This window comes from Lissotriton helveticus, chromosome 3_1, assembly GCF_964261635.1.
Source record: "Lissotriton helveticus chromosome 3_1, aLisHel1.1, whole genome shotgun sequence".
Taxonomy (NCBI): Eukaryota; Metazoa; Chordata; class Amphibia; order Caudata; family Salamandridae; genus Lissotriton; species Lissotriton helveticus.
Window position 1 is genome coordinate 956605763 of NC_136061.1, and position 26687 is coordinate 956632449.

Consider the following 26687-nt stretch of genomic DNA (forward strand, 5'->3'; position numbering starts at 1 on the left):
ACCCTCGCCCCGCTGAAGAAACCCCCCCAGAGAGACACCAGCAAGAGGGCCAGCTGGTTCACCCCAGAACTCCTAACCTCCAAGCAAACCTGCCGGAAACTAGAGAAGAAATGGCACAGTGAACAAACCCCGGACAGCCACGCAGCACACAAGGACGTCATCCGCAACCACCACCCCCTCATCAGGGTGGCCAAGAGGACCTCCTTCAAAGACCACCTTGACAACAACACACACAATAGCAAGGAGCTCTTCAACATCGTGAAGGCACTCTCAAACCCCAGCTCCAACACCAACGACATCCCGCCATCACAAGCCCTGTGCGACACCTTCGCCACCTTCTTCCACCGCAAGATAGCAGACATCCACGACAGCTTCAACACCCAGACAGCCCCAACAGATAGCAACACAACAGACCCTCCGCACACCATCGACCACAACCCCTGCTAACCTGGGCCAGAGTGAGCATCGATGACACCATCAAGACCATGCGCACAATCCACTCCGGCTCGCCGTCAGACCCATTCCCGCACCACGTCTTCAACAGAGCAAGCAGCTCCATCGCACCCCACCTGCACAACGTCATCAATCTCTCTCTCAAGACCACGACCTTCCCAGAGATCTGGAAATACGGCAAGATCAACGCCCTACTCAAAAAACCTAAGGCAGACCCAAGAGACCTCAAGAACTTCCAGCCCATCTCTCTGCTCCCCTTCCCGTCCAAGGTCATTGAGAAAACCGTCAACAGACAGCTAACCCGATACCTCGAAGAAAACAGAATCCTGGACCCTTCCCAGTCAGGGTTCTGCAGCAACCACAGCACCGAGACTGCCCTAATCGCCGCCACCGATGGCATCAGGACCCTGCTGGACAACGGCGAGGCCGCAGCACTCATCCTCATAGACCTCTCTGCCGTCTTTGACACCGTCTGCCACCGCACACTACGCTCACGCCTCCACCCCGCAGGGATCCAAGACAAGGCCCTGGATTGGACAACCTCCTTCCTCTCCGACAGAACCCAGAGCGTCCGCCTCCCCCCATTCCGTTCCAAAACCTCCAGGATCATGTGCGGCATACCCCAGGGATACTCCCTCAGCCCGACGCCATTCAACATTTACCTGGCCTCGCACACGTAACCCGACAGCACGACCTCAACATAATCTCCTACGCCGACCACACTCAGCTGATCCTCTCCCTCACCAAGGACCCCATCACCGCCAAAGCCAACCTCCACGAAGGAATGAAGGCCGTCGCCAACTAGATGAAGACCAGCCGTCTGAAGCTGAACTCGGACAAGATGGAGATCCTCATCCTCGGCTCCAACCCTTTAGCCTAGGACAACTCCTGGTGGCCGACGACACTGGGGGCAGCCCCGACACCTACCGACCATGCACGCAACCTGGGAATCATCCTCGACTCAATGCTCTCAATGACCAAGCAGTAATTGCAAACACAACAGTGATGGACAGAATGTGGATCAATGTCACACATTCACCCCAGTCCAAAGATCTGGGCCCAAATCCATCGTTTTTCCACTCCACACCACCCTGGGTTAGACAATGGCGATATGCAAATCAGCGCTGACCCTGTGCCCCATGGGAACAGTCCAGTCCGAACTACAAAAGCCATGTCCTTCCCAGAACGGAAACAAGCATCCGAGGACCGGCCCGATTTCGAGGTAACACCTCTCATCAGCCCGGCTAGCTTGATTCCAGTGATGTTGAGTGCCTGGGACTCACGTCTGAGCATCCCCAGTACACTTAGAGCGGTAATTGCAAACACAACAGTGATGGACAGAATGTGGATCAATGTCACACATTCACCCCAGTCCAAAGATCTGGGCCCAAATCCATCGTTTTTCCACTCCACACCACCCTGGGTTAGACAATGGCGATATGCAAATCAGCGCTGACCCTGTGCCCCATGGGAACAGTCCAGTCCGAACTACAAAAGCCATGTCCTTCACAGAACGGAAACAAGCATCCGAGGACCGGCCCGGTTTCGAGGTAACACCTCTCATCAGCCCGGCTAGCTTGATTCCAGTGATGTTGAGTGCCTGGGACTCACGTCTGAGCATCCCCAGTACACTTAGAGCGGTAATTGCAAACACAACAGTGATGGACAGAATGTGGATCAATGTCACACATTCACCCCAGTCCAAAGATCTGGGCCCAAATCCATCGTTTTTCCACTCCACACCACCCTGGGTTAGACAATGGCGATATGCAAATCAGCGCTGACCCTGTGCCCCATGGGAACAGTCCAGTCCGAACTACAAAAGCCATGTCCTTCCCAGAACGGAAACAAGCATCCGAGGACCGGCCCGGTTTCGAGGTAACACCTCTCATCAGCCCGGCTAGCTTGATTCCAGTGGTGTGGAGTGCCTGGGACTCACGTCTGAGCATCCCCAGTACACTTAGAGCGGTAATTGCAAACACAACAGTGATGGACAGAATGTGGATCAATGTCACACATTCACCCCAGTCCAAAGATCTGGGCCCAAATCCATCGTTTTTCCACTCCACACCACCCTGGGTTAGACAATGGCGATATGCAAATCAGCGCTGACCCTGTGCCCCATGGGAACAGTCCAGTCCGAACTACAAAAGCCATGTCCTTCCCAGAACGGAAACAAGCATCCGAGGACCGGCCCGGTTTCGAGGTAACACCTCTCATCAGCCCGGCTAGCTTGATTCCAGTGGTGTGGAGTGCCTGGGACTCACGTCTGACCATCCCCAGTACACTTAGAGCGGTAATTGCAAACACAACAGTGATGGACAGAATGTGGATCAATGTCACACATTCACCCCAGTCCAAAGATCTGGGCCCAAATCATGTTGTGTTTGCAATTACCGCTCTAAGTGTACTGGGGATGCTCAGACGTGAGTCCCAGGCACTCCACACCACTGGAATCAAGCTAGCCGGGCTGATGAGAGGTGTTACCTCGAAACCGGGCCGGTCCTTGGATGCTTGTTTCCGTTCTGGGAAGGACATGGCTTTTGTAGTTCGGACTGGACTGTTCCCATGGGGCACAGGGTCAGCGCTGATTTGCATATCGCCATTGTCTAACCCAGGGTGGTGTGGAGTGGAAAAACGATGGATTTGGGCCCAGATCTTTGGACTGGGGTGAATGTGTGACATTGATCCACATTCTGTCCATCACTGTTGTGTTTGCAATTACCGCTCTAAGTGTACTGGGGATGCTCAGACGTGAGTCCCAGGCACTCCACACCACTGGAATCAAGCTAGCCGGGCTGATGAGAGGTGTTACCTCGAAACCGGGCCGGTCCTCGGATGCTTGTTTCCGTTCTGGGAAGGACATGGCTTTTGTAGTTCGGACGGGACTGTTCCCATGGGGCACAGGGTCAGCGCTGATTTGCATATCGCCATTGTCTAGCCCAGGGTGGTGTGGAGTGGAAAAACGATGGATTTGGGCCCAGATCTTTGGACTGGGGTGAATGTGTGACATTGATCCACATTCTGTCCATCACTGTTGTGTTTGCAATTACCGCTCTAAGTGTACTGGGGATGCTCAGACGTGAGTCCCAGGCACTCCACACCACTGGAATCAAGCTAGCCGGGCTGATGAGAGGTGTTACCTCGAACCGGGCCGGTCCTCGGATGCTTGTTTCCGTTCTGGGAAGGACATGGCTTTTGTAGTTCGGACTGGACTGTTCCCATGGGGCACAGGGTCAGCGCTGATTTGCATATCGCCATTGTCTAACCCAGGGTGGTGTGGAGTGGAAAAACGATGGATTTGGGCCCAGATCTTTGGACTGGGGTGAATGTGTGACATTGATCCACATTCTGTCCATCACTGTTGTGTTTGCAATTACCGCTCTAAGTGTACTGGGGATGCTCAGACGTGAGTCCCAGGCACTCCACACCACTGGAATCAAGCTAGCCGGGCTGATGAGAGGTGTTACCTCGAAACCGGGCCGGTCCTCGGATGCTTGTTTCCGTTCTGGGAAGGACATGGCTTTTGTAGTTCGGACTGGACTGTTCCCATGGGGCACAGGGTCAGCTCTGATTTGCATATCGCCATTGTCTAACCCAGGGTGGTGTGGAGTGGAAAAACGATGGATTTGGGCCCAGATCTTTGGACTGGGGTGAATGTGTGACATTGATCCACATTCTGTCCATCACTGTTGTGTTTGCAATTACCGCTCTAAGTGTACTGGGGATGCTCAGACGTGAGTCCCAGGCACTCCACACCACTGGAATCAAGCTAGCCGGGCTGATGAGAGGTGTTACCTCGAAACCGGGCCGGTCCTCGGATGCTTGTTTCCGTTCTGGGAAGGACATGGCTTTTGTAGTTCGGACTGGACTGTTCCCATGGGGCACAGGGTCAGCGCTGATTTGCATATCGCCATTGTCTAACCCAGGGTGGTGTGGAGTGGAAAAACGATGGATTTGGGCCCAGATCTTTGGACTAGGGTGAATGTGCGACATTGATCCACATTCTGTCCATCACTGTTGTGTTTGCAATTACCGCTCTAAGTGTACTCGGGATGCTCAGACGTGAGTCCCAGGCACTCCACACCACTGGAATCAAGCTAGCCGGGCTGATGAGAGGTGTTACCTCGAAACCGGGCCGGTCCTCGGATGCTTGTTTCCGTTCTGGGAAGGACATGGCTTTTGTAGTTCGGACTGGACTGTTCCCATGGGGCACAGGGTCAGCGCTGATTTGCATATCGCTATTGTCTAACCCAGGGTGGTGTGGAGTGGAAAAACGATGGATTTGGGCCCAGATCTTTGGACTGGGGTGAATGTGTGACATTGATCCACATTCTGTCCATCACTGTTGTGTTTGCAATTACCGCTCTAAGTGTACTGGGGATGCTCAGACGTGAGTCCCAGGCACTCCACACCACTGGAATCAAGCTAGCCGGGCTGATGAGAGGTGTTACCTCGAAACCGGGCCGGTCCTCGGATGCTTGTTTCTGTTCTGGGAAGGACATGGCTTTTGTAGTTCCGACTGGACTGTTCCCATGGGGCACAGGGTCAGCGCTGATTTACATATCGCCATTGTCTAACCCAGGGTGGTGTGGAGTGGAAAAACGATGGATTTGGGCCCAGATCTTTGGACTGGGGTGAATGTGTGACATTGATCCACATTCTGTCCATCACTGTTGTGTTTGCCATTACCGCTCAATGACCAAGCAAGCCAACACCGCCTCCTCCTCCTGCTTCAACACCCTCCGCATGCTCCGCAATATCTACAGATGGATCCCGACAGATACAAGAAAGACAGTCACCCAGGCCCTCGTCACAGAAACGCCCTCTATGTGGGAGCCCCGACCAAGCTCATCAAACGACAAAAAAGCATCCAAAACGCCTCGGCACGACTGATCCTCGACGTACCACGCCACGGCCACATCACCTCCCACCTGAGAAACCTTCACTGGCTCCCCGTCAACATGAGGATATCCTTCAAGCTACTCACCCATGCACACAAGACACTCCACAAGACCGGCCCAGCCTACCCTAACAGACGGCTCTCCTTCTACATCCCCAACCGCCAGCTCTGCTCGGCCGACCTCTCACTCGCCACCGTCCCGCGCATCTGAAGACTAACCACCGGTGGGAGATCCTTCTTGGTCGGAGATCCTTCTCCCACCTCGCCGCCAAGACATGGAACACACTCCCACTGAGCCTACGACAGACCCAAGACCTGCTTACCTTCAGGAGGATACTCAAAACCTGGCTGTTCAATCAGTAGCGCCCCCCAGCGCCTTGAGACCATTGCTGGTATGTGGTGCGCTTTACAAATGATTGATTGATTGATTGATTGACTTTCCGAGGGAGAAATTGTAATTCGCATTTATGCAGAGGTTCAAATGGGGGACCCATGAGTCTAGAAAGTACCACATTTAAGTTCCATACTGGAGAGGGTGGAACTCTAGGTGGAATTATTATTTTAAGACCTTCCATAAATGCCTTGGCAGCTGGTACCCTAAACAAAGACAAGTGTTGTCTGTTTTGGAGATAGGCTGCTATTGCAGCGAGATGTAGTCTAATGACGCTAGGTTACATTGTTGTGGATGCAAAAGGTAACAGATCATGTTTTAAATAGAAACATCTAGTGGATAGATTTTGTTATTTGTACAGTAAATTACAAATCTTTTCCACTTTGCTGCATAGCAAGCTCTAGTGGTAGGACGTGTAGCCTCTTTAATGATGTTCATGCAGTCTGGTGGGAGATTAAGGTAGCCCAACTCTAAGATTTCAGGTGCCAGATCGCAAGGTTGAGTTGACTGGGATCTGGATGCCTTATCTCTCCATGGTTCTTAGTGAGAAGCTTGGATGAGAAGTGTAGCTTTTGATGAGGAACTACTGATAGTTCCAAGAGGGTTGTGAACCACGGCTGTCGTGCACATGTTGGAGCAATCAAGATCATTGTGAGGGAAGAAGTCTGTTTGAGCTTCCGAACCACTAACGGAATGAGGAGGAGAGGCAGAAAAGAGTAAGCAAATTTGCCTGACCATTTCATCCATAGCGCATTGCCTTTGGACAATGGGTGTGGATACCTGGATGTGAAGCTTGGCCATTTTGCGTTTTGGTGTTTGGCGAACAGGTCTATTTCCATTTGAAAGAATGGAAGCAGAACTTGAGGATGAAGTTCCCATTCGTGGATCTGCTGTCTTTGATGACTGAGCAGATCTGCAAACTGATTGTGTACTCCTGGGAGGTGTTCTGCAAGGAGATATATGTTTTGAGGAATGTCCCATCTCCATATGCTTTGAGCTAGGTGTGAAAGCTGCAGAGAGTGTGCGTCCCCTGTTTTTTGTATATAATATATTGCTGTCATGTTGTCTGAACGGACCAGGACAGCTTTGCTTATGAGGTGGCGTTGAAAAGATTTTAACACTAAGAAGATCGCCAACAATTCCAGGTAATTTACGTGGAATTGTTTTTGCTGAGGGTTCGATATGCCCTGAATGGTATGGGTTTGAAGAGGAGCTCCCCAGCTGGTGAGCAATGCGTCTGCTGTTAGCACTATCTGTGGAACCGGGTGGAGGAACACCCGCCCTTTGGAAAGGTTTTGTGTGTTCCACCATTGCAGAGTGCAATGGGTGCGGTCGTCTACCAACACCAGATCTGTTAGCTAACCTTGAGCCTGGTTTCACTGACATGCCAAACACTCCTCTAAGGGACGCATTTGGAGTCTTGCATAAGGGATGATGAGAATGCAAGAGGCCATCATCCTGATTAGCTGCATGAACACTCAAGCTGGTAGTGAGTGTTGAGGCTGGAATTTTGCTATCAGAGCTTATATGGTGCTTATCCTGACAGGGTTGGGATATGCTAGAGCTTTTTAAGTGTGCATCACAGCCCCTAGATATTGTTGTATGCTGGACCGTTGGAGGTGGGATTCGGTGAGGGTTATTGTAAATCCCAAGTCATGAAGCAGTTGGATTGTATTGTGTGTGTGTTGCATACAGCTGCTGTGTGAATTGGCTTTTATGAGCCAGTCATCCAGATAAGGGAAGACATGAATGTGCTGTCTTCGTAAGTGGGCCGCAACTACTGCAAGACACTTGGTGAAGACTCTTGGTGCTGTAGTCACCCCGAATGGGAGGACTCTGAATTGGTAGTGTTGGCCATGTACCACGAACCTGAGATATTTCCTGTGAGCGGGGTGAATGGGAATATGAAAGTAGGCATCCTTTAAATCCAGAGTGGAGAGAAAGTCGCCCTGTTGAAGCAGTGGGAGCACCTGCTGGAGAGTGACCATGGGGAAGTGATCCGACTGAATATAGATGTTTAGCGGTCTGAGGTCCAAAATGGGCCTGAGAGAGCCGTCCTTTTGTGGAATTTGGAAATAGAGGGAGTAAACCCCTGTGCCTTGATGAGGTAAGGGGACTGGTTCTATTGCATGTTTTTGTAATAGAGAGGGAACCTGTTGTTTGAAAATGTCAGATGTTCCGAGTACATTAGACGTTGTCTGGGAGGAATATTTGAGGGAGTAGAGGTGAGTTCCAGGAAATAACCATACTGGATAATTTGTCTTACCCACTTGTCTGTTGTGATTGAATTCCAGACAGGTAGGAACTGTGAGAGATGATCGGGGGGAAGCACAGGGAAGTCACTGTTAGGTGGTAGGGGAGAAGCTGTTATTGTTGCCACAACCACTTCCCTTACCATTGTTGCCTCTGTAGCCTCCGCGAAAGTATCCTATGGAGGGCGTTTGAGTGGAGCTTTCATAGGAAGAAGAGGGATGTTCTGAGCCAATAGTTTTGGAGCCAGCCCTGTAGAAGGAGTGGGGAAAAGAACCTCTAGGAAAAGGGTATTGTAAGGCCCCCATGGACTTAGCAGTGTCCGTAACTTTTTCCATCTTTTCTAAAGAGTTCGAGGAGTTTGTTTTAAAGATGCGCGTCGAAAGGGAAACGCGATCGAGACAATACTGTTGAGTGGAGAGGGACTGCGCATCAAAGGGGGGTTTGAAACCGACACCGAACCGGAGTGCAGCAAATAACATCCAAACTCGATGGCGGAAAAAAACAATCTGGAGATGGAGTTGATGCCCATGCGTACTATCGTCCTAAGGAGGAGTCACCTACCGCGTGATTACAAAGACTTCTTCCAAGACAAAAACAAAGTGCAAACATCTGAGCTCAACACCAGATGGTGATCTATGCACAAGTATACGATCCACAGCTCATATGCCTCAAACACACTGGTTTTGAAATTTTTGGTCAGCAGGGCATCATTTAGATGCCCTTTAGCTTGCTAATGTGACCCATTATATAGAACCCTTCTTGTTGTGCTAAGTTGGTCAACATTTGTCCATGATCGGAGTTCTGGAGAAGTTTGAGCCTCTCTGTGAACTTATGTGCAGCTCCAGAACCTACCAGGTTTGTAGGTGCTGTCGGTACTCCTCCGGCGAGAGTTAACTGTGAGCCGGACCTCGGTGCTGAACTCCTGATCCGGTGGCTCCATGGGGTGGCCCTGCTCCTGTAGGATGTGGTGAAACATGGCAGCAAGTTCAGCTTCGGCGATCATAGACTCCTTCTGCAAGGTGTCCTTCCCGGGGCCGCTAAACTCAGAGAAAGACTGAGGACAAGGAAGCAACTACTTTGAAAAGTCAGCAAGCAATTACAAATATATATATATATATTAATAGATATATATAAATATACATATACATGCTCATGGTGATAGCCAATCAGACTGAGATCTACAATAGAGTAGATTCAGAACATTCTAAATATGCCATAGTTCAACAATAAAACGATCTCCCTTTAAAAACCCGTTTGGCATCTTACAAGAGAGGCGTAGCAATGGAACGTGTTCCATTGTATACGTTGAATAAAAAATGGAGGCCAAAATGTATTATGCTGGATTGCAGCACAGTCCACTAACCAATGGGGAAGCTGCTTTAGCCAAGCTGGATGACTTTAACATTCACTATTCCGTGAGGCCTACATTGCTAAAGCCTAATTTTATCATCATGCATTGGCCAGAGTAAAAGAAACATTACCAATTTCTGACTTTGTCATCATGCATTAACTAAATGACAAACACTTATAACCTTCCTGAAAATATTGCACATTGGTCAAAAGAACTGATGCCAAATGCGTCATCATCCCTTAACTAAAGGGAAAAAGCTTCAGCAAGCCCTAATGACTTCAACATACACTAACACATCTGAATCGAGACAAGAAAAGACGTGGCACAGAGAGGGGAGAGGCTAGATAGAACGAAAGAGACAAACAGGATTCAAGAGAGGGAATGAGAGTGAGGCTGAGCGCGAGACAGTGAGAGAAGAGAGAAGGGTGAGCGAAAACGATGTAGTGAACATTCCAGAGAAGAAAAGTACATGAAATATGAAGAGAGACAGAGGAGAAAAGCGATGAAGTGAGTGAGAGACATAAGCCCGCTTCCCAAGTACCTTTGCGACATCATGCTCAGCAGGGGTCAAACAGAACTGCACAGATGGCCGGCGAGACTGCGCCGAATATTCAGAGTCCAGTTCGAAGTCAAAAGGGTGGACAGAGAGTAGGCGCTTTGTCTTTCGCATCTTAGAGAGGCAGAGAGAGTGGAATGAAGTAAAGTACTCCAAAAAAAAGCATATATAGCATAAGACCGTCACCACACCTTAGAAGGGCAGAGAGGAAGATCAAAGGGAGGCAGACATAGTAACAACAGGAAGACAGGGCTCGCTGTCAACTGCTGCGGGCCCCTGTCATATGTCCAAGGACAGGTGACACCACCCCCAGACTCTGGAGATAGCACAGCATGACTGGGGTCACATTCTCACAGACCGGGGCAATAGGAGACACAAATCAAAGAGAAATGAAGACTGCCGTAATGAAGAAATATTACAGTGATGAGACCAAAATGAACAGTTCATGATGCCAAAAGTTTCATTTTGATGATAGGTTGACAAGGACGAAACTCTAAAAACAAATGCAATAAGGATGAAGATATGTCATCAAACTTAACCTTAAAGCCAGCCTTTACTATTTCTTTCTGTATAAAGTTATCTCTTAATATACTGTATCGAAACCATAATTTCAACGCCCACCCCTGTTTCAGATCTCACATACCAGAGAACCTTTTAGCTTTTAACTGTCTGTATGTGAAAGGCTCTTGTGGAGCATACCAAACCCCTACAGTGAGCTTAGAACCCACTCATTGCTTACCATTGGCTGGCTTGACTGCCACTCTCATTTGATTTCTGCTTCTTGTTAAATGAGTTGCTTTCTTCTCCTTGTGCTTGTCCCGCCCATGGAGCATATTCTCTTTACCATCCTTTCGACTGGATGACTTGCATCTGCCACTGCTCACTATCATGGAACTACGGGGCATATTATCAAGAACGGGCGTTACATTATCGACGCTTTTATCGGCAGGAAACTGCCGATAAAGCGGCTATAATGTGCTTGATAATATGCTCTATGAATTCCAATCGAAGCCCACGTTTCCTGCCGATAAAAGCGGCGATAATGTAATGCCCGTTCTTGATAAATATGCCCCTACGTTTTTCTTTTTCTTTCAGCAACGCATGAGAATGTAAGTTTTCTAGCTTTCACCCTCGTGGGCTGCTTCACTCCACCCTCCCATGCCCCTAAGTCCCCAAGACCTTATGGCTAAACATATGCATAGTTTCACTGATTGGGTTACATTGCATGCCAGCTGTAGCCTGGAAATCTGTGTTTCTTTCCACAAAATCACAGCTCATGCTCTGTGGAGAAAAAGGTTTCAGCTAATCTTTATATTCGGTCTGTGTTTTGGAAAAAATTGTTGCACAAATGTACAACCCAAGACATTTTTACTCTCGCTACCTAATTTGAAAGAAACAAGCATTAAGTCTCAGAAGGGTGGGGGAGGTTCATTAAATTTGAGACTGAAGGGTTTGACACCTGTTCCTCAATGAGGTGGTATTTACAGAGACCCTTCGTTGAGTTCACACTTTACATTGTCGTCTATCCAGAAAGACATAGTTGTCCTTATTATTTTCAGACTAATTTCTAACTGACAAGCTCACTGTATGGTCACTGAGGCAAGGTTATATAAGATGTTTTAAATGGTATTGATTGAGCTTGCAGAGATCATCAAAACAGTCCAGTGACCCACTGGTCTAACTCTGCAACTTTTAATACAGTTAGCATGTCATCCAGAGAAACTGGCAGGCCAAAGGGTTGTGCGACTAAATATCGACCCCCAGAACATTGTGGCACAGGGATATCGGGGACAGAATATAGAGGGACAACATCTCGAAAGGTAGGTGCATATAGAGAAGTGTATAGATTTCCTATTTCTAATTCCATATCTACGTACTTGAATGCCAAGGTACATATATGTGGAGTGGGGTATAGAAAGTCTCTAGACATACTTACCTCTCAATATTTTATTTTCGATATTTTGTCCTCAATATTGTGTCCCAATGTTAGAGCACACGTATTAATAACGATTTATGTTCACTATTGTGTGTTTAAATTAGAATAAGTAAGCCATAAAACTCATTTACTTGGTCTTAGGCTGGTTGAACTGACAACTGAGAAATTTAGCTTTTAAAAGTTGCACAGGGTGCATGATTTCTAACTCTCATAATTTGATATGCCTTTTTCATAAAGTAGTTGAAATAAGCTCTATTTTGAGGTGTTAAGCTGAGATGAAATTAAATTCTGTCATGGCTTGGGAGGAAGCTGCTTTCTAACTACTTACTTCTGTAACAAGTCAAGGACGTTTCTCTGCTCCTGTGGAGGATTCTGAAGCACCCATTGTATAGAATGAGTGCAAAGCTTTGGTGTCATCTTCTTGTTTGTAGGAAAAAGGGATTCATAGGCCCAATTACAAGTGGCTCGAATAATTCCGTGCTGTGTGTAAACCCCGGTTTACACATGGGACGGAATTATAAGTTTGGCTTTATTTAACACATCCGGTAAATAATGGATCTGTTAAATACCCCAACATTCGATCAAATTTGGCAGGTCAAACTTGCCGTATTTTAACAGGGGAAAACATATGGTATGGTATTTACAGAATCATGAGGATTTTGGTGCGTTAAACAATAACATCTGCATGTTATTCCCCATGTATTCATAATAGGAGTTATTTACCACACTCAATAGATAACATATTCCCTTGTTATTTATGTGGGGAGATAAATGATGCATCAATTCTTAATCAGGTCAATAGATTTCCATATATTATTATTTTAAGTAGGTTCCTGGAGTAAATATATTTTACTTTATACAATTTCTGAAATGCTGACTGGTTTCTGTCAATGTATATTTATAAGAACAACCCACGGGGCCACTTCACACCATGCAAAGAACAATGGGGCCGATTACAATGTCCGCCCGCCATCGCAGCTGCAAAAGGGACCACCCGCCATAGGTGCGGCGGTCCCGCTATACGAATTAGGATGCGCCTGCCACACTGGCGGGCGCATCTTGTATTTTAACATTGCGGCGGGAGGCAGCACCTGCCACAATGTAAAAATACATGTTGTGCTTTTGTATGTACAACGTGACAGGCACCGTGCAGTGCCTGCCACCTTGTACATGCAAATGCAGGGAGGTACCATAGGTACCCCCCCACTTGCCGCACCCCACCCCCGCTATCCCCCCCGGGGGCCCGCAACAGGCCCCAAAGGCATTCTCTGCCTATCTTTTTGCGGCGGGATCTCCGCCGAAAAAGACAGGCATCATAATGCCCACGGTGGTGCCTGCACTGCACTGCTGCATTGCCCCATAGTACCCTGTCCCGCAAGGCGGGCGGAAAAGGACTGCCTTGCGGGACCACGGCGGACGGTCTTTCCGTCCGCTGGGCCGTGGTACCATTCCCACCGCCATCCTAATTTGGCAGTGGGAATATTCAAGGTTGATGGCGGGCGGTCCGCCACCACCGGGCCGGCGGTGGCGGACCGCCCACCATCGTAATCAGCCCCAATATTCTTTATTCCTGTGAAACTATAGAATGCATACTTTTTGATAAGTGTGTCTGACCTGTCCTGGCTTTTATCAGTGTCAGACTTCATGTCACTCCTCTTGTTGTTTTATACTTAGATAATTTACAAACATTTCCTTGTTTTCATACCAAGCAGTCCCTATGACAGTTTGCTCACTGACTCTATTCTTAAAATATTGTATGAATTATTGAATTGCCTCACTAACTAATCGTTTTGTCTTCTGTAACGATTCTTAGTTTTAAATAAACCTTCATGGTTTGAACTTTAAATCTTGTCTTGTGTGGGTTTTCTGGTGTGGATTTTCTTATATTTGCAGAGGGCCCTCATCCTTTGGTACTTACACAGCCCTGATCTGTCCCATTGGTCCTTTATTTAGTGTAATCCAGCAACACCATTGGTATTCTGGTGTCGATATTCAGGGTGCATAGGAGGCCAAAGGTGGGAATGTTGTAACTTCAGTATTCCATGGGAACATTTATCAACATGGTCTGTATTCTATTCCAATCTGTGCTGCTTTGAACTTCACAGAGTGAATGCTCTATCTTCTATCACAATGCAGAGTTACGCAAGGGTTTAGTACCTGCAAGCAGTAGTCTATGGGAAAAGAACTGTAAAAAAGGCAGCAGAGTACCCATCGCCTTGAAAATGTTAGGATGATTGTTGCGTCTATGGCTCAACATAGTTTAAACTTATCGCACCCCTTGAACCTGCCAATAAAACATCGTATCATGTCATTGTTTTCATTCAAAAACTTGTGTGCACATCGTTAGAGGCAGGAGCAACTTGCATTACATGAAACAGAAATAACACATGGTACCCAATACCCATTCTACTGAGCTAACTTTGTTGCTTTATAACAGATGTCTGTTAAACCCTGATACCACCCATGCAAGACAAAAGGCTTCCCATCCCACTATACCAATTGGAAAACCCCATAATTCTCTATTCTCCAAAACATGGTACACAGAATCAAAATGAGCTTCTGAGGGAAGCTCCTGGCAAGTGCTACAAAGCATTTTGTCCCGCTACAGCCCTTCTAGGAACTTACGTTCCTCTAACAGACTCCTTTTATCAGTCCCTCGTATTCGGAGAACCAAATGGGGTGGTAAAGCCTTCTCCATCCTGGCACCTAAGTGGTGGAACGCCCTCCCACTGGAATTAAGGTCTCTTCCCACCCTTCAGCTATTTAGAAATGCCCTGAAAACTTTTCTTTTTGTGCGGACATATATGTAGTTGTGCTGTGTCTTTTTTGATCTGTTTTGATAGGCGCCTTGAAACCTTTGGGTTTTAGTTGCGCAATACAAATTGCTTTTCAATTCAATTCAAAGCATTTGGGATTACTTTACAAGAGAATACTTTTACAGGGACACACACTGGAGGAGAGTAGGGGAAACTCTGTAGGAGGCCAAACGGAGACCAAAACCCTGTAAAACATCTCCAGGGATGCAACATCCAGTCAACCTCTCACCCGCTAGGAAGACGAGGGGCTTCTAGTGCTTTGCAGCTAGCACTTCACGGCCTTGTGTGTGCTGCAGACAAGCATACCTTTTGACTTTGCCATGAAAGCTACATAGCTCCTAAAACTAAAAAGCTCATCTCCTGAGGTGGAAGAGGGCCATTTGTAATGCATGCACCCAATGGCTCGCTTCACATGCGAGAAGACGGAAGCTACAATACGCTGCTTCCTTCAACTCTCTTGCAGAGTTATAGGCTAGAGTTGACACAGAAAAAGGAAACACAACAGCTGATATGGACTGCCAGGGGCCCACTTCGCACCTACCAGACCCCCAAATCCTTTGTGCCCTTACAAGTAAAAGTTAAAAATGCAGGCAGCCACTAAGTTCCGTGCCTGTAGTTACGAAGAAACCAAACCTACAATTTTCAACATGGCTGAACGAGGGGTCCATATTGACTCCAAACCCAGGTCTGTGGACAGTTCTAGTTACTCCTGCAGACAAGACGGCAAGAAGGTTAGCTCTGTGAAGCAGGAACCAGGCGCTGTTGGAAAGTTACCATGTCAGTTTAGAGAGAAATGCATCTTTCTAGCAGGAACCCTCACAGAACCCTCAGGTTTCCTAAATCCATGAGTTGCTCATGCAGTTCATATTTGTACTTTGCATTCTGAGACTTGCAGTCCGGATTTATAATGGGATGAACAGGAATAAAAATCAGTGAATGTAAAGAAAAACCCGGGACTTGAGAAGCTCCTCACACGTTGCCCTAGGACTCTTGAGAGCTTTGTCTCTCATTTAACTTCTCAAATGCCAGGGTTCTGGAAATCTTAAAATATTCAGTTTGCAAATTGCCATCCAGGGCACGCTAGAAAGCAAAACATTTATCCTTGAGGCAACGTATTACATCGTAGGCATAAATAAAATACCAGCCAACCACATATGCGATGAAATAAAAACCATTCCTGACACATGATCCCTGTCGTTAGAGCTCACCACATCACGTGAGTGCGAGCCCTGGACAGGCGACACAAAACAGCACAAAAGCCACTTTTGAATATTGAGTTGAACCGTTGCCGTGCGTTGTGAGCTTCCTGGGTTTACGCAACTATGTTGCTGATCGTGGATGTGAGCTCAAGTTTCAGCTATCCCCTGTGACACTCTGTGTGACCTTGGCTAGACTGGCTCTCAGTTTGAAGAACTGTAATTCACAAGCCTTAAGAGGGTTCTGAGCGCTGCATCCGTTGCCATACAAACTGTTTATGCACTCGATTTATACCTTTATAAGAAGTTATTCAGTAAAAACAGCAACTGTCCAAGCTGAAATTGTCTATCATTGCTACACAAATGCACTAGAAAACAATGAGACAGTGCCATAAATAATTATATACTTTTAATGTCGCCTCTCCGGGAAAAAAACAATAGGTGAGATGTAAATCTGCAGTATGTTAGGTTTACCAGACTGTAGCGCTGTGCCTCGTCGTCATCCTCCGCTATATCATCAGGAAACATGTCAGCATCCACCTGTCGCAGGTACTCTCCTAGTTGGAAAACATTAGGAAATAATTTGTTAAAGGAACTTGCAGGAGGGACGTGGAAAAGCCTAACCAATCTTTTGGAACACAGTGCTGATGGAACAACTTAAATCCTGTCTGACATGACATCAGTATGGGTGTGACCTGTCGTAGAAATAACTTAAGGTACCTTGACCAGGCACATCACCTGCCTAGACTGGAGATTCTAACTGGAGCAAAGACTAACTGGAACACCTAAGTCTTCAGCGACAACACGTCCCATGGCCACACACCCACTCAGGCGGAGAAGAGATACCCAGTGGTGGTAGTCTTGAAAACCTGACGTGATTATGATTCTCAGGAACTATGAAGAACATATCTGGTCTAGTTATTCTAAACATTTATACATGTGGAAGAGAAAAATGTAAAGGCATTGGGCAACTCACTTGCCAGAGGACAGTTTGCTCCAATGTCTAATGGTTCTGAGTCACCATGGGTGACACATACTAGGAAGACTGTACATAAGCAGAGTCTGCTTCCTGTGTCACCAGTGCACCCTTCCAGGTCTCAAACATCTCAGTCAAGAAGACAGGCCTCTCACACGCAGATGGAGCTTGTAGTGAGTTGTTGTGACACGTGTAGTTAAGCCTCTTGTGTGTGTGTGTGGAGTGGCGGGGGCAGAAACTCCCTATTCCATGTCTTGTGCCTGCATAGCAGCTTTCTGTGCCAGTTCTTTGTTTGCCCTGCCTCCGTCTTGCAGCTGGGCCTACTTATGTATACAAATGGCAGAAGGCTCTCTCCTGGTCTCATACTACCTGTTTGTGGGGGGAGTCGGTTAGTTTGGAGGAAGAGAATGGGGGATACCCTCGCTGAATTCACCTTCCTGTTTAAATTAAAATATATTAAAGCCTTAAATCTACCTTACAAATTGTGACATCAAAACAGAAATACCCCTATTCGGATCCCCTCATAACAAAATGACTTACTGTTGATATTTGGCAAGCTGGAAAATCTGTCATGGAGACCTAAAAAACAACAGATATTTTACTGATAATTCACTAGCAATATTCATCCTACTATGACATAACCAACCTTAGATGAAATACCCGAATGAGGTTTTCTCATTCACTACTCAAATTTCCAAATGAATTGATTAATCATCCCTAAGAAGAGAAAAGCCTTCGGGACCCGGTCCACTGCGGAGGAATAATAGTGTGATGTGGAATTCAGCAACCTTTCTCCTCTACAACCAGCCTGACTGTTCTGTTCTCTTAATAACATGTTAATATTGCACAGGACCAACATGCATGAGAATTGTAATCACATATTTAGTAATGGAAGTGGTTTTATGGCTCTTTAAACTTTACTCCAGGGATCCAAAAAGAACAGGAATCAAGTTTTAAATCTTTGCTTCACTATTTGGCATAACCATTCTTGTCTGAGAAGCATCAATATATGAAGATCTAGTGGAGCGGAAGGAGGTCTGAATACTAGATATGCAGCCCCCATGGATGAGCTGAGAGCTCAAGTTTTATCTGGGTTTCTTGTACTTTCCAGAACAGAAAAAGTAGGGATCTTCAGTCTCACTGGATCTGTCACTTTATTATTTTGCACTTAATACTTGCCTTGTAAAGCAAACAAAGCCAATATCTAGGGTCCCCGTGGAGTTTAAGACCTTCCACCATTTGCTGATTAAGCTGCCATAAATTTGTGACTTGGGCTTCTCTTCTTAATGACAAGCGAGAGAAAAGCATGTTATTTAGACTATTTAGGCCCTATTGCTAATGCTGAACCGGGGTAAATGTTTCAAATACTTACCTGTACTCTTCATTACTTTAACACTAGATCTTGTCCCAGATCCTCCCCGCAGCCAGCCTCTTTGAATGCAAGGGCACAATACCTGTGACACTGCAATCTGATCCCACAAAGCTGAACACATTTGGCTGCTCAGCTTTGAGCCACGCATTTCGCGCTGTGGTACATAATTTAAATCAGGCCACATCTCCACCCGTGGCACAGCACCGCTATCCCCAATAGTTGGCACTGACCCATCTTATTACTCATCTTATCTCAGCTGGGGCAATGCCTTCACCTCCCTAATCTATGCCTCCTCATTCTGTTCTCCATGTGACTTAAAGACACAATCCATTTCACGTTCGAGCACGTTTGCGCTTAAGGTTGTCGCGATGCGCTAGGATTTCTCTGGCCCTGACTCTGATGTGATAGACTTGCGCTCTCTCTGAAGACTGGCTCACAGTTTGGGGTTTCCCAAACCACTTGATGATTCTTTATGACTCGGCTCTCCCCAAGTGACACTTACTGGGGATAAATACTATCTTAAATGGGGAGCTAAACCTTAAGTGACTCTGTATGTTGTTACATGTCCTTTAATTTCAGGTTGTCCATCTGTGCGCTCATCCTTGAATCAAGTCCAATGGCTCCAATCTAGTGTACAAAAGGGACTCCTGCAGTGGCTATCTCCGTGCTGCATGGTATCCAAGTGGGACCCGCAACCACTCAGAATTGCTCCTGCATACATTACCTCTTTATCATCCAATAAAATTAGTAAAAATGCTCAGCAAATCATAAGCGCTTGTTTGGGTCCCTGATATCTTAAGACGTCCAGTTAGTGCTGTGTGTCATTAATAGACTTTTGTTTTAAAGTCAATTCCTTCAAAGTGACTCTTGCCTTGATACACACACTTGGTGTTAAGAGTGCTGATAAGCTCCAATATGGTGGAATCCTAGAATCCCAAAGAGAAAGAGGTGAAAGGCAACCTCAAAAGGACCAAACAAAAACTACCAGTTACTGACTCTACGATGAACGGCATGCCGGACAGTGCGACCACACTAGAGGCTAGCTTAAAGAAACTGAACACTGTCCATGATATTGCCCAAAGAGCCAAAACAGACAGAGACTTATTACAGTTGGAAGACGCTGGAATCAGAAAGGATCTCAAAGACCTAAACATCATAATTACAAATACGGTATGTAGGATCAGTGCAGTGGAGGGCCATAACTGCATAAATGCAAAACATCTGATGAAATCTGAATCCTTATTTGCTTCCCTTTATTATGACATTGCAGATCTAGGAGATCACAATAAGAGAAGAACCTTTCTTGGTCCTTTTTGGAAATTGTGATGTTCTAAATGTCTTTTTGAATTAAATAATCACTTTTTTGTGAACCTAAATCTGTTTGTTGCCAGTGATATTCTGAGAGTATACAATGTAGTATGTTTTGACTAATTATGAATAGGAGATGTTACCTTTGAGTGCTGGGATATCTGTATAATTACATTGTTTATCACGGTGAATGCTTTGCAGGACCTGTGTATTTTAGCATCTATGTAGTAGGGTGCATGTGTATCCTGAGTGGCACCGCATTCAAATTGTTGTTTTGTGATTTGCTAACATTGAAGACAAAAATATTATTCGATGACCCGATCTGATTATAGACTTGTTTGAGGTGCGTTCCCCCTTACATTACTACAGTGGAAGTGTTGTTTACATTTCATCAATATGACCACTCTGAAAGTGACAAAAAAAATGGAGTAATGGTTCTAATCTCATTCCGGGTGGTAAAGCTCCAGGTCCAGATGGCTTACCCATTAGTTTCTAAAAAAGTTTGCTCTCACTCAGATTACACAGTTACAATTGTTGTCATTCCAAAAGAAGGAAAGGAGAACTCTGTTCCAAATAACTTCAGACCAATCTCGGTGATAAACATGGAACCAAAAGCATATGCCACAATCCTCGATATGGCCAAAGTAGTGTTGGGGTGCATATGGGAATTAGTCCCAAGTAATTTTCTGCCATTGGTCACATTACCCCATTGATAATCGTGTTGCCCTCGGTCCATTATTCAGGCAGGATCTTTTTGAATTGTGTTTGGTCCGCCTGTTTTTTATGTGTTACATAAGGACTGGTGCCACCTAAATACTAGCAGGACTATTGCAATTGGATTGGTGTTTATGTCTGTTTTGATATGTTGTGTGTTTTTATATGTGTACTAGCGGCCTGTCCCGACGTTGTCCGGGTATGACAGAAATGTCTGCAATTGGAAAGCGCCCCAGCGATATGTGCCTTTTGCCGTCCTGCCGTGCACATCGTGCCCGTTTCTGCATCCGCTGATTAAGGCGCCGACGTGTGTGTACCTGCTCTGAAGTTCTAGCCTCACAGTCTGCAAATGCGGCACAGCGGTCCTGCCATGCTTATCGTGCCCGGGTGTCTTCTGTTTGGCCTTTTCACGCACTTCACGGCGTGTACTAAACAACACGGCATGGTGCACTGAGACGCCACACACCGTGTCAACGTCATCCAACGGCGTACTCAGCCGCCACACATTTCCAACGCGATAGAACGCTATTCTCACGCTCCAAACGTACGCACACGCCCACTTTAGAGCTGGTGCTACTTCGAACGGACTACTTTGTCCCAAAACGTGCTTTGTCCCTTCCAAAGTATATGTTTCGCTGGTGTATAGCCTATGTCCATCTGCTTTGCCTCACCTTTCCAATGCTGTATGCGGTGTTCCGGTTGGCAGAGTAGTTCCGGAGCTTACCCGCCTCACAGGTTTGGTCTCTCTCTTTATATTATTAGTATGGATGTAAATAGATGTTGAGTTTGATTCTTTATATGTCACAGTGTTATTCATGCAGTTCATGTTTTCACAAGTCTACCATACTAAATATGCTGTGTGTCTCTCTCTATGAGATGATGAAATGTTGTTTTGGATAATGTGATTACCGTTTCTAATTAATGTGAAATAAATCATGCGCACTTGGAATTGATTGTCTAAGTGCAGATGAAAGATTGCGCAATAACCTATCTGGTCACTTGTTTGTTACATACAATCCTCGCTAAGGGCATCAAATGTTTTAATAATCCGTGCCTCACCGTCAGGTTTTGTCAAGGGCAGACTTGGTAGTATGACATTTACATTTTGTGTTACATTCTTGAAAAAGTCTCCCTTTCCCAGTCTCTTGCTTTGGATGCTAGAAAGCTTTTGACAAGGTCACATAGCCAAATTAGAAGTGGCCATATGCTGCCATAATCTTGGTGGCCTCTTTATAAAAATGATCTCTTTATTGCTCTCAATGCTAACCTTTCCACAATAATGAAACTTAATGGCTCTATGTCTGCTTCCCTTGTTTTGCAACAATGAACACATCAAGGCTGCCCTTTACCCACCTTCTGTTCCTCCTAACTATTGACCCTCTGTTACTCATATCAAATAACTCTCCTGATATCAAAGGATTTTGGTTCAATACTCCTGCTTTGAAACAGCAGCTCCCATTGATATTCACAGAAGACCCCGGTACCCCTGTTACAGCCATTATTGCTATTATTCAGACCGTCTCTACATTTTCAAGCTAGCCACTGAGCAGAGCTAAAACTGAAGTTCTCGCCCTTAATCTTCAGTGTCACCTTAGTTGTAGCAGGAATACAGGCTTAGTATGGCAACAAAACACATTCATACTTGGGTATATGCTTGAGCTGTGACTTAACTGAGTCTGTGACACATAATGAACAAAAAACAGTAGATTAAATAGAGGAACTGTTAGCAATATGGTCACTTAAACACATCTCATGATGGGGTAGGAAAGAAACTTTGAAAAGGATGGTTTCCCAGTTAGTAAACGTCCACTTGTGCATGCTTCCTGTACATTTTTCTCATTTATTTTTCTACTATTGATAAAATGACCTTTGAATTCCTGTTGAACAATAGGAAGCTCAGAATAACATCTAAAAACCTTTGTCTGAATTATAGAGAGGGTGGTTGCAAACTTCCTAACTGGTGTGATTATGAGACAATATTTCTAGCTACTCAAGGTACCTGTTGGTTTGCTGGGGATCCTATGAAACGGATGTATGACATTACAACGCATGCTTTTACCATGCATGCTTTTACAACGCGGTTTTTACAACGCATACCATTACAACGCATAGCACTTTGGGGTGCTGGATAGTGAATAGTTTAATTTACTATTCCAACTCCAGTCCCCGTGGACACTAGGGAAGGTGTTGGATAGTAAATTAAATCTATTCCCTATCCTAGAGCGCCCCCCAGCGCAATGCTTTGTAATGGTTTTCGTTGTAAAACCTGCGTTGTAATTGTACTGCGTGGTAAAAGTTGCGTTGTAAAGGATGTTTCCCCTATGAAACACCTGCCTTGGTTACTTATCAAACAACACCTCTTCTTTCCCTTCTCTACTGCTGCCTCTTTATACAATTTTTTTTATTATTTTATAGAACTGAGCAATCAAATTAATACAGTATCAATATCATATAAACAACCTTTGCTTATGGATCGAATTACAATTTTTGTATATTGGTACACCCCCATAAACCTGCTCATAAATGTCTGTTCCTTTGTTGTTCTCACCCCTCCATCTCCACAGTGGGAGAGGTACATATCTCCCCCGGTAAATGTTCCATTTGCCCCACTTTTTGTCCCACTTCTTGTGATAACCTCTTGATATAAATACTTCTTCTTCGGCAATCATGCATTTATCCAACTCCGTAGTCCATCCCCCCGCAGTCGGCACCTCAGTTGCACCCCAAAGCATAGCAATTGCACGTTTCACCAAAGTATAACCCAAGGTGAGCAATTGCTGTTCCACAACAGTGAGGTCTGTTGCCTCCCAAATATTCAGAAGCCCCAATCTTGGTGTCAGTTTAATATCCTTCCTAATAGCCCAGTGCATATGCCATGTGGCTCCATCCCATAGAACCTTTCTGTGTGAGCAATCCGATAGAGTGTGGTACAGGGTGGCCTCCTCAGGACACTGTCACAGGCAAAGTGCATCTTCCCTGCGCCCGATCTTCATAAGTGTAGCCCTGGTAAAATACGATCTGTGAAGTACCTTCAGTTGTATAAGTCGGAATTTATGAAGAATGGCTGCCTCTCTCAAAGACATAAGTATAGATTGCCAATCCTTTTCCTCAAATGGGCCTATGTCACCCTGCCATTGTTCGCGAAGACTTCGAAGTGGGTCTGGCAGATTATTGCTTAACTTACGATAGGTCAGTGATATCGCTTTTTTCAGCAGGGGTTCAGAGAGTAACCTATCCTCCAGGGGGGAGGGCTCCGGTATCTCCCCAGTCTCGGAGAGTGCAGCTGTGAGGGCATGGTGGATTTGCAGATAACGGAAAACCTCCCCCCCCCCCGGCCAGGTCATAGTCTTTTTCCAGTTGTGCAAATGTCACCATTTTCACCTTTTTCCAAAGGTGACCAATGGTAGAGACTGCGATAGTGTCCCATCTGTCAAACCTGGGTTGATGACATAGTGTCCCAAGTTTTTGGGTTGTCCACAGCGGGGTGGCCTGAGTTAGGGAATCCAGCCAGCCAAGTTTCCTGTTGGCCTGCCTCCAGATCGCAATAGTTTGAGCCGTAGGGCCGAAGAATCGGCCCCCCTTGGCCTTGGAATACAGAGCCCTTAGATATTCCTCCCTCTCCATCTGGTAATTATCCAGAAGGTAAGCTGGGTCTGTCGGGGGCGATATATCCAGTGATTCACCACCACCAACTGTGAAGCCCAGTAGTAGAGGCGTACATCTGGGAGAGCGATACCCCCATTGTACCAACTCCTGGTCAATTTATGCAGGGCAATGCGGGAAGCCCTCCCATCCCACAGCAGGGACCTCACTTCGCTCTCAACGTTCGTAAAATAGGACTCTGGTAGTTTGAGTGGGCAGTTCTGAAGTATGTATAATAACTGAGGGAGATCAAGCATTTTGAAAAGCGCAACACAACCCAGTAGGGAGAGAGGCAGAGTCCTCCAATGTTTAACATTGTTCCTCAGCCTACCCAGGGGTGCAGCTAGATTTTTAGTGTGGAAAATGTTAGAATCCGGGGTGAAGGAGATTCCCAAACAGCGGAACCCTTTCTCCGCCACCTCCACCTCACACCCCAGCAGGAGTTTCGGAACTGGCCCATGTAGTAAGAAGAGCACTGATTTGGACCTGTTGATCGAATACCCTGAGTATTTCCCAAAGTTTGTAAAGATGTCTAAAATTCTGCGCAGTGACTTCGTGGGGGCTACTAGATAGAGCAGGATATTGTCTGCAGAGAGGGATATCCGGTCTTCTTGTCCCTGCCTGGTAACCCTCTTCAATGGAAACACTTGGGATGTGTAATTATTAACTTTGATTTGTCCTCTGAGACCTGGATAAAATAGCCTAATCCAACCCAAGAACTTGGGTCCGAACCCCATGCGTTGTAACACCTCAAAAAGGTACGGCCACTCGATCGAATCAAACGCCATTTTGGCGTCCAGGGATAAGTTCATGGCATCTTCTTTTATGACGTGTTTACGGCTGATCACATTATGGAGCCTGCGGAAGTTAAGGGCCGTGCTCCGGCCCGGCATGAAGCCGGACTTATCCGCAAGTACAAGTGAGGTGAGGAGTGTCGCCAACCGGGAAGCCAGTATTTTCACAAGGATTTTGATCAGTGAAATCAGCTGATAGGACCCACATTTGTCCCCGAGTTTCCCTGGTTTAAGGATGACTACAATGGATGCGAGCCTCTGATCCTCCTGCAAAAACCCCCTCTCATAGCTCTCGTTGTACATGTTCCCCAGGTAGAGTACCGTTACCAAGCTGGTAGATTTTAGAAATCCAATACGGATCCAGTTAGGGCCCATCACCTTCCCGGATTGTATGTTACCTATCGCCCTGGGGACTTCCTTATCAGTAATATTGTCCTCCAGTGAGTCTCTTGCGCTGGAGGACAGGGTAGGTAAAGGTAAGTTCACCAAGAATTGACAGGAATCTTCGGTGGTAGTGGTGACTGAGGGAGTATAGATTTCCTTAAAATGATCTTCAAATGCCTCTGCAATATCTTGTGGGTCCGACAGGGTCTGTGTACCACTAATATTTAACTAAGGGACCCATCGCTCAGCTGCCTCCCTCCGCTCCAACCAGGCAAGCAGCTTTCTGGCCCTGTCCCCGAGCTCATACAGTCTATGCTGCGTTGCCAGCAGCTTGGCATCAGCCTGTTCACAATCTATAGCTTTTCATTCAAGCTGCTTGACCTTTAGTTTATGCCTAGTGTCCTCATTGGGAGATTGTAGATGTTCTGCCTCGAGATGGGCCTCCACTTGTTCTATCTGCGGCCGTTGTTTTTTGATGTAACCTTAAGTAATAGTGCTTGTCCCTTCACCACTGCTTTATTGGCCTCCCATATTGTCTGAGCTGAGTCGACAGAGCCAACGTTTTCCTTAAAATAGTTTTCAGAGTACTCTCGCAGGCGTGCTCTTATATCTGTGACCGTAAGTAGCCATGGATTAATGAATATTGTAGATCTCTCGCGCTGTTTATTGTAAGTTCTGCCCATACCGAGGAGTGATCTCAGATGCCCCGCAGAAGACAGCATGACTCCCGGAAACTCCCAATACTTGCCGAGTGGGTTAATAGTTAGTCTATAGGTGAGAGGCTATGGTGTGCATTAGAATAATATGTAAATCGTGCCAAGTCAGGATGAAAGTGGCGCCACATATCATTAAGGCCCATGGCTGCCAAAAACTCCGACATGTGCCTGCTGACCCTCGTTGAGGGGTGTGCAGGTTGTCTGTCTATCTGATCATTTAGCGTCACGTTAAAATCCCCCCTTAGGATCAACGTACCGAGCGGGAGATCAAGCAAGACCTTCCCAAGGTCCACCAGTGTTTCCTTACCTAGAGCTGGAGGGGCGTAAACAGAGATGATATTGACTGGCCTCCCCTCCCAACTAGCCTCCAAAACCGTTAATCTACCCTCAGGGTTTGCCTATGTGTGGTGCAGGAGTGTAACACAGGCCACTGCATCACCGGCAGTGCGGGGGTCCCGAGCTGTAGGGGCTCCCTCAGTACAGTACTTAAACCTGAGCGCTCCGTATTAAGTCTGGAGCTGGCCCCTCTGTGTACATTGCAGGGGGGCCCCTCAAACGTTTGTTACGCCACTGGTGTGGTGTGGAGTTAACGCAAGAGTTTTCTTGATTAAAATGCCCTGATGTGTATCCTGCATGGACCAGGAGTTTGTTCCCCCATCTGGTCAGAGCTTTGCATTCGTTGCCCACCAGGTGCATTTCTTGTAAAAGGACTATGTCGAGAGCCTGAAGTTTGAGGTCCTGCATTACAAACTCCCGTTTAATTTTATCACCCATCCCATTGACGTTCCAGGTTAGGACCGTCAATAAGGATTCTATGAGCTGTGTAGCCATCATGTCATCCTAAGGGAGATGGCTGGGCACCGAGTCCTGATCGTTATGGTCAGTAAGGTCAGCATGGGCCCCCTACCCGTCTTGCGAGGTGAGAA

The 26687-nt window shown here is 46.4% G+C and overlaps 1 protein-coding gene across 4 annotated transcripts in view; it reads right to left on the reverse strand.

Moving 5' to 3' along the window:
* The window catches only part of MLPH (melanophilin), a 391857-nt gene that overhangs the window by 144523 nt on the left and 220647 nt on the right, over nucleotides 1-26687 (reverse strand). For 3 of the 4 annotated variants that reach the window (XM_078681362.1, XM_078681364.1, XM_078681361.1), the window contains exons 4-7: nucleotides 17372-17410; nucleotides 16330-16412; nucleotides 9893-10021; nucleotides 8853-9054 (exon numbers count right to left, since the gene is read on the reverse strand). In XM_078681362.1, coding sequence (XP_078537488.1) covers nucleotides 8853-9054; nucleotides 9893-10021; nucleotides 16330-16412; nucleotides 17372-17410 — 453 coding nt within the window. The remainder of the gene's footprint in view (nucleotides 1-8852; nucleotides 9055-9892; nucleotides 10022-16329; nucleotides 16413-17371; nucleotides 17411-26687) is intronic. The other variant, XM_078681363.1, reaches the window with a different exon arrangement.